This window comes from Harpia harpyja, chromosome 17, assembly GCF_026419915.1.
Source record: "Harpia harpyja isolate bHarHar1 chromosome 17, bHarHar1 primary haplotype, whole genome shotgun sequence".
In the NCBI taxonomy this organism is placed as follows: domain Eukaryota; kingdom Metazoa; phylum Chordata; class Aves; order Accipitriformes; family Accipitridae; genus Harpia; species Harpia harpyja.
In genome coordinates, this window is record NC_068956.1 from 19,901,949 (window position 1) to 19,924,201 (window position 22,253).

At 40.5% G+C, this 22,253-nt stretch overlaps 1 protein-coding gene across 5 annotated transcripts in view; it reads right to left on the reverse strand.

Moving 5' to 3' along the window:
- Positions 1-1,360: 1,360 nt before the first annotated feature.
- ALKBH8 (alkB homolog 8, tRNA methyltransferase) overlaps positions 1,361-22,253 on the reverse strand; it is a 54,168-nt gene continuing 33,275 nt past the window's right edge. For all 5 annotated transcript variants that reach the window (XM_052812747.1, XM_052812744.1, XM_052812745.1 and 2 more), the window contains 5 exons: positions 18,001-18,107; positions 13,741-13,895; positions 12,658-12,923; positions 3,275-3,424; positions 1,361-2,062 (listed from right to left, as the gene is read on the reverse strand). In XM_052812747.1, the coding sequence (XP_052668707.1) occupies positions 1,493-2,062; positions 3,275-3,424; positions 12,658-12,923; positions 13,741-13,895; positions 18,001-18,107 (1,248 nt within the window). In that variant the 3' untranslated portion in view covers positions 1,361-1,492. The remainder of the gene's footprint in view (positions 2,063-3,274; positions 3,425-12,657; positions 12,924-13,740; positions 13,896-18,000; positions 18,108-22,253) is intronic.

The following is a 22,253-nucleotide window of genomic DNA, read 5'->3' on the forward strand; positions in this document are numbered from 1 at the left end:
CAGCATGAACTGTAGGTGCTTGGGGGTGAAGGAAGAGAAAAAGGGCTGTGGTATCCCCACTGGCTTTCCAGTTCCCCTTGAGGAAATCATTATTACCATGACCAAGAGAGTAAATTCCAAACTGAAAGAGATCTGTGACCCCTGACAGACACCAAAACAGGCTGGACTGAACTTCAGGCAATGTTTTGACTCTTCAGCTAAACTCCTTCACATGCCATTCATTACCTCCTCCCTGACCCACAGTTTTATACCGCAAACAGCTTTACTTTTCCTGCCTAGAGCTCCATTCCAATTAGCTGTGGGCTGCAGGGAGGCCACTACAGCTACACCAGCATAAACTGGTGTAGGAGAAGGGAGAACTGTTGCCGAAATCCAGAATAAAACTCCTTAACAACAATGAGAAGTTAAGAAGCAGGCACTCCTTTATTGCAGCGCTGGGCACACGGGGGATCGCTCCACCTATCGTGTGCATCTGTCTGGTTTAACTATGCAGGTTAAATGCACACCTGTTATACATATTCACTAGATTTCTGAGAAATGTTATACATAATCATTAGTTTTCTGGGAAACTATTAACATATGTAAATGTCCATTACGCAAGCGCAGTGAAGGTCTCTGGTGGTATTCAGAAGCCCTCTGGTGGTCTTCCATAGTCTTCCTCACTTTTCCGCTTCTTGACCTCTCTTAGGTGATTCTGTGCAGTACGATTCTCACCATCATCTATATTAGTTTACATAAAAATGCATACTATGTCTATTCTTAAATTTAACCTTTCTAATAATTGGTCCTTCAGTCACACCATCTTATTAATATTCTTATGTTAAAACAATCATTGGTTAATCTCACTTAACTCTACTGATTAGAATCCTCGATAATTAGATCGAGGTGGGAAGGGTAAGGGGTTTCCAGGCAGCAAACTGGTGTCCATAACGGTTTCCCTAGCTTCCTAAAACAAAACACTACAAACCAACAAATCTTTGTCAAAGTTTCTGTGGTTAACTGATTTTAGACAATACTTGAATTCTTATAGTCACACATAGTACATTTTCTAAAGTTCCTAAGTTCCTATGACTACATTTCAAACTTAATACTCCCATACCTATGCTTCACAATTTTTTACTTCTTAATCAAACCAAACTCTTTTATATAATTAGATTTTAATTTCTTTATCAAAATATTTTCAACAGAACCAGGCCCTTTTTCTTTAAAAGCTCAACACTGGCCTTACTGATTTCCATGGCCAGTATTTTCCTACTTAATCCTCTTTGCTGTAATTCAAAAAAGTGAAATAAACGCTGTGCAGAGGTAGTATCCAAGTTTGGCCATTATTTTGTTAACATATGCACAAAGTGCTAGTTACTGTTATTAACTCAATAAACAATCTTTATTCTGCAATTTTAAAAGAGGTAATAGCTGTAGCCTGCATTAGAAATACCTTTCATGCTGTAAAAAACAAACAAAACGCCACAGATAGTGGAGGAAACACCACAGGCTACAACTTTTCTAGAACCACACACCAGTTTCCCTGATCATAGTAACTCTTTTGAACCCTCACACAATCCAGGGATCTGCATGCTGCTTCCAGTTCCCCTTCACAAAACACATGGTAATAGCGGTGGAAAACAGGGCTGAGCTCTTGTGATTCCTTGGAGCCAGCTGGAGACAACACTGTATCAATGCTTTCCCCTTTCTTTTTAGTGCCACCTTTCAGGTGCCAGGGAACTAGCAAGTCTTGAGAGTGAAAGGAGGTTCGGTTAGTGTGAACAGGCAGTCTGGAGTCTGCTACTAACTTTGCAGCACAGCCTTCATCGTTCAAGTCATTAAGAAGTCGGTCAGAACACGCTGAGTCTTGGCTGCTGCTATCAGGCATTTGATCGCTAAGTGGTCTCTGGGCTCCGCCAATATTGATTTCCTCCTCTTTGTCTTTACTATCATTCTTTTCCTTAAGGTATTTAGACTTCTGGTTTTTGTATTCTTGTTCCATTGCCCAGACATAAATGAGTGCCGTTCCACCAGGTCTTAGAAGCCGGGCTAGTTCACAGATAGTAGCCAGTCTCCTCTCCTATAAGGGAAAAGTGTGAAGCTAGTACATAAATAAAAAGACAGGAGAATGGAATGTCCCCCCTCAGGATACAATAAAAATCAGAGGAATTTTTTTTCACTATTCACTTTCACTCACTCGTAATATAGTCCATCACTATGCGCAAGCCAAGACATTTTCCTAAACACAATTCTCACTGAAACACAATTTCTTCACTGAAAGCCTTGTCAAGCATTGGCACAGGCTGCCCAGGGAAGTGGTTGAGTCACCACCCCGGAGGTATTTAAAAGACACATTAGATGTGGCACTTAGGCACATTGTTTAGTGGTGGACTTGGCAGTGTTAGGTTTATGGTTGGACCTGATGATCTTAAAGGTCTTTTCCAACCTAAATGATTCTGTGATTCTCCTTCCATTTGAAAGTAGTGCTGTGCTGAGCAGGATTTCTTGGACATATCAGCCCAGCTGGAAACGACACATGCCTCTTCAAGAAGGTTGTTCAGTATCTAAAATCCCAGATTCAAATCTACCATACCTGATGATACACACGCTAAGTTTGCAGCTGAAGGAGTCAGATGTACAGCTTAAACACAGGTCCTCTGACCACTCGAACAAAGATACATCAGCATTCTCCAAAACAGACTTCTTTCTACTTTTTTATATTGGGTTTGGAAATATTCACTGTATTTCTGGTATGGAGAGACCAGTAGGCCCCACCTAAGATTATGGCACCATGGTCTGGAAGCTTGTTACAATCACACAGTTCCTGCCAGGAGAAGCTTACACAGCCCAGAGATATGGCAGACTAGCGAGTAGTGTCCCTGTCGCTTGCAGATGGACAATGAAGGCACAGAGAAAAAAACCCACGAGATCTGCTCAGGATCTGAGCTGGGAAGTAACATATCTTGGGTCCCAAAGCAGAGCCCCCTTCTCCAGTGTCATTAATTGTAAGCTGACAAAAATGAAACACAAACACCTTGATCGAAGTGCCAGGAGGAGCAAGGGCATCTTACAAGCAGAGGGAGAACGTGAAGAGAAAGTCTAAGAAGCAGCAGCAGCACAACAGTTTAACTCTGCTCTGACAACTGTTTACACCAAATGCAAACCTTCGATTTCTCCCCATTTTGTTCTTCCCTTTTGCTTTCATGAGCCCAAACTAGCATTTTTTTTGTAGTATTAGCAGCTCAGCACAGCAATACAACAGTACAGTGGAGCACAGAGAGGGGTGACTTACCGCTGTTGAGAAATGGTGGATTACAGCAATAGAGATGCAGGCGTCACAAGAACCACTGCGGATTGGCACCGACAGGGCATCACAGACAAAAGCCTGGAAATTTTTTTCTCCACAAATATCCGCCAGGTTTTTGCTGCGATCACAGCCAACCTATAACAGAAAGTGTTTCATTAAATTTTTCATAAGAGGATAATTACAAAACTGGAAAATGATTTTCACTTGATGTTTACAGTAATAGAGTCACCACAGTCTCCTACTGAGGTAACACATTTTAGTTTAAAATAAAAACAAGACCAAGTGTGAGAAAATAGCCTTAAGAGGAATATATGGTTCCTAAGTATACACAAAAAGAAAAAAACCCCTGACGCTTACTTAAAACAAAGATGGCAGATTGGATATTAGACAGCTCATTATAGCACCCTGATTTTGAACCAGCTTAAGACAGAGCAGATTTCAACCTCACTTTTCCTCAAAACTGGCTCTTAAGGTATCTTGAAACCAGCAAAACGAGAGGTGACCTAACCTCAGTATTTTCCTTTCCTTTCAATTGCTATTTGTAACCTGACAACATTTGAAGCAGCCAAATACTGAACTCACAAAAGCTGAATCTACAAGTGTAAACGACAATCTGGTGACTTTGGTGGCATCACTGAAGTATGTTGCACAGCTTCACTAGTCACCCAGGTTTTGTCATTTCAGTTTAAGTAAGGAAGTGTTCAGGTACAGTCCTCTTCACCCTCAGTATCACAATCCACAAAAATTTAAGCACAACATAATTTTTCAAGTTTCTGTACAGTCCAAATGAAGTGACCCCTAGGAACCATTTCAGGACACCCCATAAAACATTTCTTTTTTTCCCCTTTGAACCTTGTCCAGTGTCCAGGTCAAAGATGGTAAGAAAAAGCATCTGGAAGAGGTTTTTTACATGCTTGCATAAAAACAATAAATCCAAACTGATCAAGACCCTTCTGAAAGAATAAATAGAGCAAGGCATGCACCACCCTCATTTTCATGCCTGCCATGCACATTGAATACTCAAACCAAAGCCCTGCTACCAAGTCATATATCAAAATCAGCTTGCATAAGAATATTTAATTTATTTTTGTTTTCAATGACCAGCAATAAGTAGATAGCAGAAAACAGATTCAGAATCCTTAATAATTACTGCTGACAGTGTTTATTGCATGTGACACAGAAAGAATACTGAAGCATCCTTGATGCAAGAAGAATAGCAAACAACTTGCTCTGGTTAATCAACCCAGCAGAGACAACAGTACTGCTAAAATTAAAAATCTCTTTTGCAATGATTAATGAAAATACATTTATTTTCCATTGTGTCTTTTCATTTTATGAGTTCAAATCATTTCAGCCTTCAGTCTACCACCACAGTTTTGAAGAAAACCAGGATTCTGTTCCAGTCATATGTCCTGAAAGCTTTCAGGTGAGTTGCTTTCTAGTCAGGTCCCTGACTTTTGGTCCAAAGTAACTGAAAAAGTTGTGACAATGCCAACCTGACAACCCAAGATAATCCTCCACAAAAACAGTACTATGAATATGTACATATTGTCCTGCCAATTAGCTCTAAACAGACCTGAAAAGATCAATCCTAGCATTGCTTTCTTCCCATTTATTCCTTGGCCTCCTCTCCATGTTCACTGAAGCACTGGGTGAATAGTGTTATTTATGAACAAAAAAAGGAAACTCTCGTTTACTTGGAAGTAAACATAAATTCCCATAATTACACAGTGGAAGCCAACTGAAGTGTCTTTAAATTACTCTCATCATGGAATGGATTTAGCTGACAACCTGCATGTTAGAGATTCCATGCCTCGTTACCAGTGCCTTCAACTACTTTTGCAATTAAGACATTAGCATGCAGTATTTAATAAAACTCAAAGGACCAAATTCACTGCTGGCAGTAGGAGTGATGCCTTGAACAAAGGCAGGAGAAGGAAAATTTTACTGTATCACTGTACTAACGAACTTTTGCTTGCTTGAAAACTTCAAAATTTCGGCATGTACTAATTAGGTAAGAAAACCTTGAGCTTTGTCAATGGTATGTGTTGGAGGTGCCAACAGACAGGAGGCTTGGGCCTGATGTGCGTCAACAGACAAGAAGCCTTGGGCCTTGATGATAAGTTTTGAGTTCTACTGAGTTTTTGTAATTAAAAATTGCCAAGGCCAGTTAACGAGGAGAAAGAGATGACCCACACTGCACGTGATCAAAGGGTGGACACTATGTAAATGATAATATGAATACGTATGACTGGAATAATATAAATTTTGCTTGCTGCAGGTAATGGTGTGCACGACAGGTGGAGCAATCCCCTGTGCACCCAGCGCTGCAATAAAGAATGCCTGCTTTCTAAAACTCCAAAACCAAATCGAGTCTTAGAGAGTTTCTTTGACCAGCTTTTTCGGTAACAGGAGGGAGAAGAATACTTGCAACTTCCACTGACAACAAGCTTTCCCAGAAAAAATTGCTTTGGCCCTGCATGTCTATAGTAAAAATGGGCTGGATAATGGAACTCAATCCTCCCCTCCCAAAACAACCTTGAAGAGGACTACGCTGTATGTTGATGAAATCCAATGAACTGAGAAAGAGAACAAAGGCGTGACTGCCAGAATGTGAAGTCCTCATTTGCATCTAAATTATATCAAATAACTACAAAGTCAGGCTTACTTGTATTGTCATACTTATTAAAGTGAATCTACATCCAGAGCAAAAAGATTCTGTTTCATAATGAAAATGGAGACCTTGAAATGGATCACTTTGAAGGCACAGCTGCTCTAAAATAGGTATATTAGGCTAAAACTTTATGTGGTTTTAAATGTAAACATTGTAAGAGGTGCTATGCATATATGCATAAATGCTGAACACAAGGAGTCACCACAGATATGCCTAGTGCTAAAGCTAAGCAAATTTAGCATCCTTACTAGAACTACCTCTGCATGATATTTTAAAAGAATTATCATCACCACATTCTTGCATTTTCTAGCTTACAAGAAACATGCATTCATTAAAAACCAAAATATATTGGTTTCAGTTGCTTAGAAAACAATAGGCTAGAAAAAGTAGCTAACTTCAGTGGTGCAATGCCAGCTTACAGCTAGAAAATAAGCATATCAGATTTTTTTATGAGTATAGAAAACATTTACAGCAAGGGGCAGAGACCCCAAACTCAACTTTTCCCAGTCCTGTTACTAACTGATTTCTACATTCTGAAGCATGTGGAAGCTTTGATGTGATGAAGCTTTGTTTACAGAAAACAGCTGAAAGCAATGTTTTAATTTAGAATAGGTTTATTTTTCTCTCTCTAATTAAAAATGTAATCAAAACATTAAAAAAAATTTCTCAAAATATAACTGGAATGCTTTAATTTTTGCCAGTTCATATCTCTTATTTTGATGCTCAGCACAGGATACTGTCCTTGCTGACATCTCTTCTAGAAGAGCGGAGAAAGGCAGATGAATTACTATTAGTTCAGTGTCCAAAACCAAGAGAATCTAGTGCATCTCTTCGCAAGCCAGATTGTATACATTTTTGAGGTTCCCTATTTCTTATTATCTGTGAGTCTTCTCAATCATTTCTTATACCTGTTTTCCCAGTTTTCCAAATCAAATTCCTTGCTCAAACCCCCCAACTTCTCATATATATCTCAAATAGCATGGCTGACTATTCAGCTGAATCCACCTCTTAGCAAGTCCACCTCTCAGCAAGTTGCTCTACACCTTTTAATATTTCCCCAAAGGAGGTTGGCTTCTCAGGTTTCTCAGATTTCACTCCAGACAGCCATTCCCACATCTCTGCCTTTTCGGCAGGTACCTCCACCCCTCTCTTCACTGCTTTTTGTGATGTGGACAATGGCTCACAGGAGCTCCAGAGACTCCAGAGACTAATGGAAGTATCAAAAAAGACTAAGATAAAAGAGGATAATGGAAGGGAGAAACAAATGTAACACCTGTGATCTGTCTGAGTTTGCAGCAGCTCTGTACTGGCTTCCTGGGAACTGGATAACACAGGCAGGGATCTCATCCCGCTCCTTTGCGTTCCCAGGCACCTTCACTGTTTCAGCCAGGAGTAGCTAAACCAAGTTTTATAAAATCTACTTAATGCAGTGGTTTGGAAAAGATCATTAGGGGGCAAAAGACACTAAATAAATAGCTTGTTTTATAACGGTGCCGCAAATCTGCAAGAGATAAATCCTCTTGCAAGCTTAAATAGATAGGTAAAGACAGGTCGATGTTGCCCACCATCATATATTTTGTTTCTACATTATCTCATTATAACTAACTCTACCTGGTAGAATTAGTTCATTTAAGTATCTGGAAACCTGACTGATTCATCACATTAGAAACTGATGAAGAAAATGATATCTAATTCTGAAATCCAGCCACCAAATGGAATTATGTGGTTCCCTGGAGAAACACCTCAGCTATAACTAATAGCATGAGAGCCTCAAGGAACCAAATTACATTCCAGCAAACACATACATATGTAGAAAAAGAGACACCAGCACAGCCACAGCCAGACAGATATAAATGTCCTTGCTCCATTTGGTCTGAGTCAGGCCTTTAGCATTCCTTTCACATAGCATTTTGGTTTTCCATTGCATACAGTCAGGGTGTCTGTGGAAACAAAGTGCTATGTCTAAAACGTGAAGTTCATTTCTCAATGACAAAGCACCAGAACCAAGTTGAGCAATTCAGCTTTCATTCTGGTTTTGTGCTGTTGTTGCCCAGTTCCTTCTGAGCTCTCTTCCCAGATCTCCCATCATTTTAATGACTCCTATTCATTGAGAGAAAAGGGCAGGCAAGGTTCCTCTGGCCCGCCCTCCAATCGCTAAGATACAGTGAACTTGCTCCAGATATACCTTTACTAATTAGTTTTGCCCTTCCTGCTTTTGCCCACTACTACTAAGTAGGAATCTGTTCTCAATCAACACAGACCCAGTGCAACTAAAACCCACCCACCATTATGCAACCATACCGCAGCAAATATTCACCCTCCCTCTTCCCCACACCCTGGTTATACAGTTCTAGTGGATGCTAGTTTGGGACAGTAATGCTGAAAACAGAGATAGACATCTTGCAGAAAAAGGGCGTCTTACAAGGTCGTGTGAAATACAAGCTACGTTACTGATTGCCTTTGAATGACACACACTACAGAAATAGGAATGTTCGTATTAAAGCAAACTATTTGGGCTCCAGCACTGCCATAATTTTTCTTCTTAGCGTCAGTATTCTGGCAAAGAGAGTAATTCTTTATAGATAAAGAAAAAATATCTACTTGAGGGCATTTTCAGTTATTTGTAACTGGATTTCCCACCAGTTTATCAGTTCAATTAAAAATGTAAACCACAAAATTGAAAGGCTTCAATGTCTTTTACTCACACCCTAGCCCCATGAGGATGCTGAATGTTCCTGTGGGGATTTACACATCACCACACCTACCTGAACACTGGAAACTGGGAGACAGAGCTAAAGCTCATAAATTTGATGAGATACATTGCAATGATGTCGACTGGCTCTGGAATGAAACCCTTGTGGTGATGGAGGGGATGGGTAAGGCTGAAACATAGCATTCTGCAAAAATAGAAGTCCTGCTTACAGATGTGAATATTAAGCTTGAAAGCACTTAAATATAAACTGTTAAAATAGTTCCCCTAAATGAGGTTGGGGGCGGGGGGGATTGTGTAAAAACAACCCTAAAACCATTTCTTTCTTTTGCATTCATTCAAACAATAAAAAAGCTGGGCAAGACAAAAAAAGAAAAAGTAATCTGAAACTTTATTAAATTTAATCTTTCTCCAGTCTTTGTCCTAACTACACCAGACTTGGATTCCATCTCTCACTCAAACATTGTAAATCTGAATTTGCTTGTCATGAAATTGCTGCTCTTCCACTGTGTCAGAATAATGCAGCCATTACAGCACTGTCATTTTCCTTCAGCATAGCTGGACTCATGTGCATTTCATTTTCACACAACAATACTCAAGTAGATAAGGCTATATGTAATCATCCAAAGAAACTGAAGCAAATAAAATAGCACCGGCCACAGTGGAGACATTTTCATGCAGTGCCTGAAGATTAAAACCATCAAGAGAGCTACCTTAGCTTTGATCTACCATTAGCACTGCTACTTGAAGTATCCTATCTAAAAATGTACAGTAACCTTTAGAGCACATCATTTACCTTCAGAAAGTGCTTGCCTCAAGTTTTCAGTATTTCTGAGTCAAAACACTCCAACCTACACAGCTGTACTAACAGTGCTCTACCCAACCCCTAAATAACTCCTAATTTCACAGCACTGCTTTATTGCTTCTTTCCCAACGGGACCTAGGCTAACAGCTCCAGTGCACTGTGCATAAAAACTTACCAAGAGCCACAGCAATTGCTGTGAAAGAAAGGTTGCAGCAATTGATTAACTTTCTGCCTGGATTTTATGCCCCCAAGTCAAGAGGAGTAAATGAGGGAGGAAACTGATGCCCTGCATCTAGAGAGCACTCCCCTTATCCCAACAATGCACCTGATATATGAAGCATAGTCTGTAACCTCTCACCCTCGGCTCCATGCCCAGCCCATGGTAAGTGGAAGTAACACAGTATGAGAAACAGCCCTGCATAACCAGACCTTTCTATTGAGCCCAAATAAGAACCCAGGAGGACAACAAAAAGTGGAAAAGACTGCTCCTTTCTCCCTTAGATAAAAAGAATAGTTGAACAGGCTGATTCATCCAACACAGTCACCACACCAAGGAGACTTGCTACCAGTGATAATACCGATACATCGCTGACACTTATTCTACAGTACTTCCTATGGAGCAGTACGGCAAGGGAATAGAGGTTAAAATCCCATTAAGGAATACACAAGTACTGATTTCCCATGAAGGAATAAATGAGCACTGATTTCCCACAAATCAGAATCCACAAAATAAAAAACTGATGTCAGTACCTTCCGCAATCACAGAAACAGCAAAGTATTTAAAGTAGTACCTTACTTCAAATAATAGCCATTACCAGTTGCTTTAGAGGAAGATGCACAAAAAATCATCAGGACAGTTTACTCTCTAAAAAGCTGACCATAAGAAAAATGCCTTGCTAACTCCTGTCTATTGGCACGTTCCTTCAGGTCAAAGAACAAGGGTTTGTATTACTTATGAACAAAGTGATTTTATGTCTCTTAGAAGAATTTGACTGGATCCTTATGACTCCTGTTCAGTGCTTGGCTTTCTGGCTTTTTGTGAGCATAAGTTCTATCTGACAAATGGCACCAAATGTGCCCGAAGTATTTTGTTTTCTCAGCAGAAAACAGTTTGCTGCAGTTTAACCTGCTCCCAAACCATCAGGTCCCCTTGGATCACCTCATTGTTCTCACTAGCAGCAACTATGTATATCCATACTAGGTGATCTATGTGACACTGATAACCCTTCAGCAGTACTGAATGACATCCAACAGTCCTACTTTCCTTTGTGTCCAAACCAGTGTAACACCGCACCGTTCCTCTCACTTATGATAATTTAGTTCTCTTAGTCTTTTTGAGATAACTTGTCAAAAGTTTAAAAAATCTGTAAACACGATATACACCGATTTTTCTTTAACCACACTTTGGCTGACACATAAAAAATAAATATAGTAGAAAGAAGGAGTCACATCCACCTTCCTGAGACTCTGTGATGGCTTGCAGATAAAAATAAGCAAATGCAAAGTCTAGAGTCTAGCTCTAATCAAGAACAGCTAGTTGTCACCAGTAGAAAAAACAAGTCAAGCGAGGCCAACTGAATGAAGCAATTCCCAGATTCTGTTTTTCAACTGTCTCAACTGCTTCTTTAAAAGTTTCCTCCCTTTCACTGTTATTTTTCAGGTTTTGGATTTCTCCTGCCAGCGCACATGAAACAAGGTAACTCCTAAAGTAGCAGCGGAGAGGGTCTGGCTTTCATTTGACTGCCAGTAAATATGTGATCTTTCCTTCCCTTAGTTGGTTAACTGTGGGCTCCAGAAAAAAGATTGGTGCTGGCAATTTCTGAACACAGCATCTTGCAGAGATTTCACCTTAAAAGTCTACCACAAACCTACACAACAGCAATTTACCAAATTCATTCTAAGACCAGGTGACTGTCATGGTACCCTGATAAAACTTTTCTCCTCTCCTGTTAGGTTTGCTGATTATTCTTACAGGAGCCATGAGTGAAAGACTGAGATGTACTGAACATTAATAATTATTTTCAGGCTACAGCAGTCAGGCATAAACATGCCTACTTGTAAATCAGTTGATTTTGTTCTAGCTTATAAGAACAGCAATGCAAATAAATCCATTACTAATACAGACAGGGCTGTAAATAACAACTTAGGTTTTATAGCTGAATATAAATAGCAGGACAGAAACTTCTGAAACAGATAAACAAGTCTGACTTCTACTATTAATAATGAATGTTTTGCCTACATAGAAAATTTTCAAGCCTGATGGATTTCAAAGTGTTTCGCAGTACAAGCACGTGAAAGAATCAGACAGTGCTGGAACGGGGGAGAGCAGATACCATAATGCACACCTCTCAGAAAGATTTCTTTTGGGCAAAAATAACAGGAAGTTTGACCTTTGCTAAAAAGTCTTTTAAATATACGCAATAAAAACTATCTCTTGGTTCATATTTGTATGTGCTTCGTGTCTCCCTGATAGAAGTAAAACTGGGCTAAGTACAGACTGAGAGACAGGGAAAGTGATGAGAACATGGGCAAGAATGATGTCAAAACTGTCTAAAAGTGAAGAAAAGGGAGCGAGTGAAAGACCAGAAATCTGTGCTGAAGTTGAGACTCCCCCATGAATTTTATGTTGGCATATTTACTGGGCCTATGCACAGAGTCAGAGGTGGGAGAGCCAAACACGACAGCAGTCACAAATGAGCCACGCCACCAGGCCAAAGGAAACTGAAGAGGATATAGGAAAAGTGATATAGGAAAAGTAGTGCTGTCCACAGAGATTTCAGGGACATGTACATTGCATTCCCCACGCACCAGTCAAGTGAAAAACTTTTTGGAAGCATTCAAACTGCCCAACCATTTTCCCTTTTAATAAGCTTATTCAACAACAACAACAAAAAAGGCTAAAGCATCCATTAAAATTTTTCAATCCACTGCACCCATTACTATTTTTTTTTATTAACATATTTTGACTTGCAAAGCAAAAGTGGCTTTGAGAAAAGGAAAGGGTAATGCAAATAGTGAATGGATATGGAAACCTAACACAATTGGTAATTGATCTTGGATCAGGAAACAGCTTTCTGTTCTTGGCACTCTTCTCACAACTGAAGCTCCAACACGCTAAAACTGCACGATAGAATAACCAGTAGTACCAATGAAAACAAGTGACAGTAGCTATTACTTACCATGTACAAATCCTTGTTGATGCCTAGATATTTCCCATTACCACAACCAACATCAGCTACTATTGACCCTTTTGGTAGGGACCTGAGAAACTCTACAATTCGGGGCCATGGGCTATGCCTGGTACTGCTGAAGTGTGTGGCAATTTCTTCGTACACCTTGTGTACATATTCTTGCTCCAGCTTCGAGGCCTCCATGTCATTGTGGGGAAATGAAGGTTGTACCTGTCTTTGCTGTCCTTTCTGGCTGTCACAGACAGATGGGTAAACTAGATATAGCAACAGATACACAAAAAATAAATTTTTTTAAAGTAATTCCTTGTTGGTTAAACTTTTTAGCAAAATAAAACTAAAAGTGAAATATTAAAATGCAAAAAATGCTTCATTTCTCCTTTACCTTTTAGAAACTGAAATGCAGGTCAAACTGCAGAAGTGTTTGATGACGTTAAAACAAGCAACCTGCCCGCATGTACCAGAGGCCATTTGCAGTGATCATTCATCCTGCTATGTTAACAAGGTTTATGTTTTCAAAACTGAGACAGTGTCCCTAATACCAAAGATCATGACATCACTGCAATTCAGCCTCTGAAATTCTGTTCTGAGGGCACAAATGGACTTCAACTCCATGTAAGCATTGAGGCACCTATTATTATCTGTGCTGCCCTAAGGCACTTACATGGCTCTATCACTGCAGATCTGTCTGCTTCTCCTTCTCTCATGTACTTATTTTCACAAAATTACAGTCCCCTTCAAACAAAAAATAACCAATACTGATGAGAACCTGAAGAACAGTAGCTACTTCTATTCTGTTACATTATTCTGGCACTTGAGGTCCCAATGAAATGCAAGATTCTAGACTACTTGCCTGGCTCTGGAGCAAGCCAAATGCCTTCCTGTATAAACTCCAGCAACCACACAGATGCAACCAATTCAAGCCATATAGTACGCCTAACCCTGAGCCATTCAGGAATGGCTACCAGGACCACCAAAACTACCCAAAGAGATAAACCGGTTTGCTCAAAAAAAATGCTTACATATTGGTGATAAATAATGATTTTGACTTGAAGATCACCTCAAGACACTTACTGCAATTGCAAGGGCTTCTCCTCACTTTCCTGAATGTAAATGATGTCCTTGTTTCCCTGCGATTTAGTGTCAAATCTCCAACATCAGCAGTGATTGTTCCAACTTTTTGCCCAAGCTCAGATGCTTGAATGATATCATATTTTCGGGGTGTAATCCTAAAACAAAGTAACACAAAATAAAAGAATAAATCAATTTGCATCAGAAAAAAAAAATCCATCTTTATAAGAATGCGATTCTTACATACTGTGACAAGTGCGATTATAACATGCTATTTAATGTACTGCTGCTTCTCAGTTTTCAACTTATTCAATTTCAGAGAAAAAAAGAGGAGCTGACACAAACTAATGATGTTAAAGTGTTATTTAATTGCAAGTAATTACATTTCCCTTCCCTCCCTTCCTTTCCTTCCATAAAGTTTGATTGTTTATTTTTCTAGGACTTTTTTTTTTTAGATATTTATTTTATATAAAAAATATATTTGTTAAAGATAAAATACACTACTAAAAATTGTGGCTATAGGTATAAAAGCACAGAATTGGCTGAGCTCTGCATTAGCAGACTGAAGTTTCTTGTTACAAACGGGCCTCTGCAATGAATTCTGCTTTGCAACAGAATTGCTTTTCCATTTATTGACAACAGAAGATGCAAGGAATGTAGCACTTATGAGATTTGCTAAAATGCCTAAAGGGAGAAACTTTGCTGTAGATCTTTCTTGACCAAAATCTATCTATCTATCAAGCAAACTGGGAGCAAAACTTCTTAAGCTACTTCTGGATTTGGCATGGATCTTAATGGAACACAGAAACATTTTTGCAAGGACAAAATTCATAAAATGAAAGTGATTTGGAACTTTCTTGGGGTGACAAAAGTTTCAAATAATTTTATGAAGTGGTTTACATTACAAAAAAGTACCAAACCCAAGAATTTTTAATAGCTCTACAAATGGATCTCTCTCAAAGTTGAGAAGAGGAAAATGAGAAACTAAAATGCAAAACATAACATGAGGGAAGACAAACAGCTGCACCCACACACGGTTTCCCATCACTTGCGCATAGGAAAAAGTAGATACTCTTGGAACAAAATGGAAACTCTTCGGGGAAACAGCTTAGCACTTCAAAGCTGTTACTGTCACACTGAAACGCTTCCTGAACTTAGTCATCAAGGAGATTAATGCAGAAATTTCCTCAAGGAAAAAAAAAAAAAAATCTCTAAGGAATTGGCCTCTCAGTGAAGCCCCTTCAGAGCTTCTGACTTCAAAGTACTTGACTCCCAGCAGGACAAACTCTCAGCATAAAACTGACTTCGATATTGGTTAGCTGAGTTTAACCCTCATAGGTTGAGCCAAAAGGGGGGGGCGGGGGGGGGAAAGTCTTACATCTTTTAATAAAACGGAGCATTCAGTCTCATCTCAAATTTCTACTGGAACTTTTTTGCAGGTCACATGAAGCTGCTGACCAGTGCCTGTACTTAACCAAGAAGAATGATCCAAATGCTCAGAAGACAGCCTGCAGCCCAATCAGCATTCCCATACTTTGCTGTATGCCATCTTTCCTACCACAGGGAAGCTGATCTTTAATCCAGTCACAGGGAGAAAGAGTGCAGGTCCTTTCAGTCTGGAAATCAGGAAGCAGCACATTGATGCTCCATCTAAATGTTGCAAAAAGCAGACATGGAGCAGCCCTGAGAACGGGAATCTCCCAAAGGCAGCCATGGAAAGGATGGAATCTAACAAAGAACTGCCTTGTTCGTGGTGGATAATGAAGCTGCGATGAAATAATCAGCTGAGGGTGCCCAAGACTCCATGGACAGGGGAACTTCAAATCCCAAGCATGGCAGCTAATATTTTCAGAAATAAGTCTTCTTTTTCAAGGTTCTAGTTTCAAACTACATCATTTCCTTTTGCTTATACTACAAGCAAGAGCTCTAGATAAAGGCTGGGCTAAAAACAGGATTTCCAAAGTCAGAAATAAAATGCTGCACATCCTCTTGCTTGGCACAGAGTTGTTTTACTATTGCAGTGTCAGGAATGGTGTTTTGCCAGGTTACCCAACAAAAATGAACCTCATCAGAAAAGCTGTAATTTTACTTTCACCTATGAGACAAAAAGAGCACGTCTTTTGTCCTTGATGATACTGTATAGCTTATTTCTTAACCATATATTTCTCTTTCAGAAAGAACAGAACAAAAATCCTTTTCCTGTGCACTTTGTTAACAGGGTCAAAATGAAGTCTCTAATTCCCCTGGCATCCAAATATACACACTGAAAACATTTCCAGAATAATTCCAAAACTGAACCTTTTGCTCTCTAATTTGACTTCTGAGTAGATAAAAGGCATCACGAATGATCTTAAACACATCTAGATGTTACATACGCAAGTGAATTAACTACACTTGCTCGCTGAATGATTAATCTTGTTGATGACAATAGTATGCTCCAGTAGCATGATGGAAAGCTTACTCCAGTTGAGTATCTTGACCCACTACTGCTTTTAAAAATATACAGAAAAACTATTTTTAGGGAAGGTGGACAAGCAATGGGACAGGAACAACTTAAACATGAGTAGAAAGATCTGGGATCTTCATTTTAAATGCAGTTTACGTTATTGGTTCTCAAAAGACAACCATCACTTGAAGGTACAAGTAAATTAAGTAATAATCTCATTCCAGTTCTTAGTAGGCAGGTACACTACCCCAACTTGAATGCCTGCTGGCAAGTATTGCAACTGCCCTGCATGCATCCTTCCCCCTCCTGGGAGTTTGGCTGCCCAGGGCCAGCTTGGGAAGAGCAGAGCTGGTGGCCTTAGAGAAACCTGTCATGAAGAGAGCCAGAAGCCTCAGCAAGGGCCATCTCTCCTTCCCCTGGGAGCTGCTTTTAAACAGAGGCTGTCTCGCTGGGCCTTGCCTCAGCTACAGCCCCAGATGCATCCCCAGCTCTGTCTGTGCACAGCCACTGCCACACTGATCCGGGCCTTGACCCCCAGGCTGACGTCCCCACCTGGCCTCAGCCCAGCCCCATGGAGCTGCCTGATGCCCCGGGGCTCCCCTGGCCAACAATGTCACTGACATGGAAACTGCACTATGTTCTCAGAGTTGTAGATAACCTTTCCAAAAGACAACTGACAGTATTTGACAGGACAGAATAAGAAGCTTATAACACTGGTATCCATGTTCAGTTTTGTATACCAAAAAACAAAGGACTTCACTGCCCTGGGCTTCTATGATGATGCACATCAGAAATACCAGCTGCTTTTTACAACTATTTAATTTAATGAGGGAATATACAGGTGGTGTAAGTGGTCTATAAAAATGAACAATGTAAAGGTCATTGGGGAGTTCATATTCACCCTTCTTCATAATACAAATTAACCAGTAAAATTAAAAGGCAGAAAATTTTCTGCCAATAGAAGGATTTAATGTTTAATTTACACAGAATGTAATTAGTGTCTCCAGTTGACTGCTGTAACCTGTGACAGCTTGTGTCAAACAAAGGAAGAAACATTTACCATGGGCATTTCTGTCCAATATGAGGGTTTCCATATTCTCCTGAAGTGCACTACTGTCACTCTCAGAGCTTGCCAAGGTTTTAACCTTTTTGCCAATTTCAGTGCTCCTATTGTAAGTATCTCCCAGTGGTGCATGATTTAAAAAGCATGTATTTAAACTCTACAATAAGCAAAGCCTCAAGACGTATTTCAAGATATCTCTTTTCCAGGATCCCAAATCTGCTCAGTATAATGCAGCCTTATCAGTAAACTGTCCCTAAAGCAGCTGGGAAGAGCTCAGGAAGACTCCCCTTTGTCTCACCGTCATGCCCCCTGCCCTCTGCGCAGGGGAAGTCACCCTCTTAAACCAGCCCTTCTCTAAAGCCTTTGGCATATGTGATCCAATGGGAAAAGCTGTGGGCTGAAAAGAAAGGAAACGGGGAAGCTAACTGCACTACAATCAACTCTTTGCCAGCTCAGAGTCATTGAGGACTTTCATACCGCAGAGGTAAGTGAGAGCAATTTCCTAGCGAAACTTAACTTGTGACAGCAGCAGGAAACTGCAGCTCAGGGACTGGCAATTAGCTTCCTAAAATCCCCAATTTTTTCCAATTTAACCTGAGCAGTATCTGAGCAGTGGAGTGAATTTGTATATTAATTGTAAAACTTGACTTGATTTCTTTCAGAGCAATTTTAAATACAGAATTTCATTAACAAACCAACCAAACAACTCATATTATTCTTCTATTATCAGCAATACAGGGGCTCTTACACATACCCATGTGTCCACAGGTATCTGGATTCTCCAGCCATCACCAATAAACTGCATCGGGGCAGCATAATTGCCACTGTATGGCCATCAGGGTGTTTGAAATCCATCACAATCTAAAAAGAAACAAAACCAGCCACCATGAATGAGCATGACTTACAGAGCTTCGTATCCATGCCAGGCATTCTCATGTCCTAGCTTTGTTTGCCTCTTCAATGTGTTCTCATCAGAATATTGTCACGAAACAATTATGTATTTCCTAGGGATGCAAAAGCCTCTATGTCTCTGTCCTTAAGATCTCTCCCTTTCAGCACTGTGTTAAAAAATCTGAGGCCGTCACAAATATATGTGTATATACAGATAATTGTAATACTAAAAATATATTTTTCTTTCCTTTTCACAGTAATAGCTTTCTTTGTGAGAACATGGTAGCACCATTTAATCTCTGTGTGTACCTGTGAGGTAGAAAAGGGTTGCTAACCCTCAACTAAAGGCAAGGGCAAAAGAGGAATAGAGGGCTCATTTGCTCAGGCATACAAAAGTGAGGTACCTGGGTTAAGGCAGTCAGCCACTGTCTTTTTATGAAGTCTACGCAGAGACAGACAAGTATCTCTGAGGAGAAGGACTTGGGGGTGTTGGTTGACAAGAAACTCAACATGACACAGCAATGTGTGCTTGCAGCCCAGAAAGCCAATTGCATTCTGGGCTGCACCAGAAGAAGGGTGGCCCGCAGGTCAAGGGAGGTGATTCTCCTCCTCTACTCCACTCTGGTGAGACCCCACCTGGAGTACTGCGTTCAGCTCTGGGGCCCCCAACATAAGAACATGGACCTGTTGGAACAAGTCCAGAGGAGGGCCATGAAGATGATCAGAGGACTGGAGCATCTCTCCTATGAAGACAGGCTGAGAGAGTTGGGGTTGTTCAGCCTGGAGAAAAGGCGGCTCTAGGGAGACCTTGTAACAGCCTTCCACTACCTAAAGGGGGCCTACAAGAAAGCTGGAGAGGGACTTTTTACAAGGGCATGTAGTGAAAGGACAAGGGGTAATGACTTTAAGCTGAAAGAGGGTAGATTTAGATTAGATGCAAGGGTGTTCTTCACTATGAGGGTGGTGAGGCACTGGAATAGGTTGCCCAGAGAAGTTGTGGATGCCCCATCCCTGGAAGTGTTCAAGGCCGGGTTGGATGGAGCTTTGAGCAACGTGGTCTAGTGGAAGGTGTCCCTGCCCATGGCAGGGGGGTTGGAACTAGATGATCTTTAAGGTCCCTTCCAACCCAAACCATTCTATGATGATGATCTCCACAGAAGTGATTCATCCTACTCTAAAATGTAGAGCTAAGTGATGTGGAATGAGCCTATGCCCTCTGGAAATGCCCATCCATTCACAGCAGATTGATCTGAGACAATTAACTCTGAGTAGATAGCTAACATTTAGATAACCAGTATTAGGTGAGAGAAATAATCTCCAACCTGCCCACATTCTTGGAGATTTGCAGCACAACAAGCACATGCAGTCTCCCAAGATCCTGACTAACGTGCCAACTACCAGATCATCCTTTTATTATTTGCCAACTGGCTTCTAGCCATGGCAATATATTGAGGTAACGCTTTCGGCTTTATTCCAATTTCGCAGCCCAGATGGCAGTGCTACATTTTGCTTCTGCTTGGGCTAGGAATGTTATCCTTTTACATTTCCCAAATGAGAGAAACTCTTGCTGTGGAAAATAAGGAGCAGGTCATTTAAGCAAGCCAAACAAGTTACGGAAGACTTACCAAAAAAGAAAAGTCGTCAAAAAGTATTCAAGTCAGCGGTTACAGCTACACTGGAGAATTAGCACCATGAAAGTGCTGCCACCTGATCTGTAACCTACTAAGTATGCAATTTAAAAGCAGACTTACTACAGTATGCCAGATCACAACAAATTTAGCAGTTCTGCTTCTGCATACAGATGCGTTTAACAAAGGAAACAGTGGTGCAATGATCACTCATTCAGCACAAAAAACCAGCAAGATAGAGACTGAATAAGCAAGACTTTTAAATGCTACAAATTACCACTTAGAACATTTACCATTTAATGTTGTGCACTGGAGCAAACTACAATGGCATTTACATTTTTAGGAAAAAAATTATTTATGCTGTACTACCACCCACATAGAGTGACACAGCTTCTCCTGTTGGGCTATCTAAATTTAAGACAAGAAATGATGAGGGTGACAAACAGTGGGGCTGAAAGGGGAAAGAGATATGGGGGAACAGGAATAAAGCTTACCTATAAGCTCTGATTAATGATTATGAAACGCTTCAGTAGCTACACAAATAGATGAATGGCAGCCACTTGCTAATGTACTCCTTCCCTTGCACTTAGCAATTTCTTCTAGGTATCCTCAAAGAAGCATGGGGTCAAGAAGGAGAAAACACAGTGGCTTCACAGATCTGATGGGGAGGCTGTCCCATAAAGCACGACTAGGTGCAAACCTCTGTAAAAAGATGCAGTTATCTGGCAAGGCAAAGAAACCAGAGGATAACTAAGCAGGACCAGCAAGTAAAGAAAGGAAAAACATGAAAAGAAGTGGGGAGTGAAATGGTTGGATGAAATGGGTGAGATGGTATCTCGGTCTGTCTTTTGCCCCTGTGGCTCACTGCTGTTGGGGGACAGGTGTGAGTGGTCAAGACAGAGACTGGGTTCTTCAGAAGTATGGCTGAATAAACTGAACATGAGGCTCTGTCTAGGTTCCTTCCTGGAGGCTCAGTTACCCCACTGTCCTTCTTTCTGGGTCAGTAGCAGCTATAAAGCTCTGTTCTTGCAGATGACGTTCAAGAACTGCCCTTTCTCCAAGAGTCAACAAGAAGACCTCTATGGGGTCCCCTACACTTCCAGTTCCCACCTCCCTCCAGGGCCCGGAGGAGGACCTCGTTCCCTTCCACTTCTGCATGCCAGGCTGAAGTGGTGGGAAACAGTTCCTCCAGCTCCCAGCCTTCTCCGCTGCTTTACCTCACGCATCTCCAATTCCTTTTCCCCCACCAACTGCATGGCCCCAGAGTCTCTTCACAGAAGATTCTCCTCAAGTTCTGTCCTGTTAACAACTGTGCATCCAAAATAGCACATGTTCAGAGTACTCTATAACAGATAGCACATTGGGAATGAGAGGCCGCAAAGCTATCCCTGGTAGCTGGATTTTCAGGCAGAAGTGGCAGGAAACTAGACAGTAAAAGAGGAGAGCATGTCCTCCTGGCTGAATTTCAGCTGTGCTAAGCCAACAAGAAATACGTGAAACAAAATTTCTGATGGTGTAGAATTTGAGGCTGAAAAGCAGATTTATCTATGTAACATCTGGCAAGTCTAGTCCTCGCCAGCCCAGGATCCCACCTCCGTCCCTGCCCCCTGGTTTTATGTGGAGGAAAAGCTTCTGTACTATTATGTCGCACTGTGTGGCTGCTCCCCTTCTAAACAAATAACATCCTTATGACAAGCCATGATGATTTGGAGAGGAAAATATAAAAAAAGGATTAATTTACTTGGAAATGGGCAATGACATTAAGTACTTAGCAGTAACTGGAAGAGTCAAAAATCCAAATCCAAAACTGACTTTTGCTTACGAAGCAGAGAGAGATCCTCAGCTAGAATATATTAAAGTTTTGCACTTTCTCTATTAACAACAAATTTGACATTGCAATTCGGACAGAGAATCAAATTTAAGGAATCCACTGTGAATATCTTAAGAAAATTAGTGTAATTCCTATGCTTCATTCCTTTATCTAGACTAACTGCACCTGAATGCTTAAAAAAACCAAACAAGAGTACTTCCATCCTTTGTTTACAGTACGGTGAAGAACATTTAACCCAGAAGGGTTTTGGAAGAACTCTGTTCTTATCTTTGACAAGCCTATTACTGACTGAAGTAGATAACTTTCCCACACTCCTATATGTGTCTTTATCCTGGCAGAACATTCTGAATTGTCACACACATACACACACAAAAGATTAACACATTTGGTCCTCTTTTTAATTTACTAAGGACTCACAACCAATAAAGCAACTCTGCCACTGCTGAATCAATCTGCTTCATGACAACACTGCTTCATGACAGCTTTGCTCCACAGGAGCTATTTCCAATTACTACTTTTGGTTTTACCTCTTTTCTTTTTTCTCTTAGATGGCAGAGTCAATAAACATCAAATTTCCAGCTAGCCCATGGTGCATCATCCAGGGATTACATTCAAAAAATAAAAATAGTGGATGCTTTGATCTTATACAACTTTTAC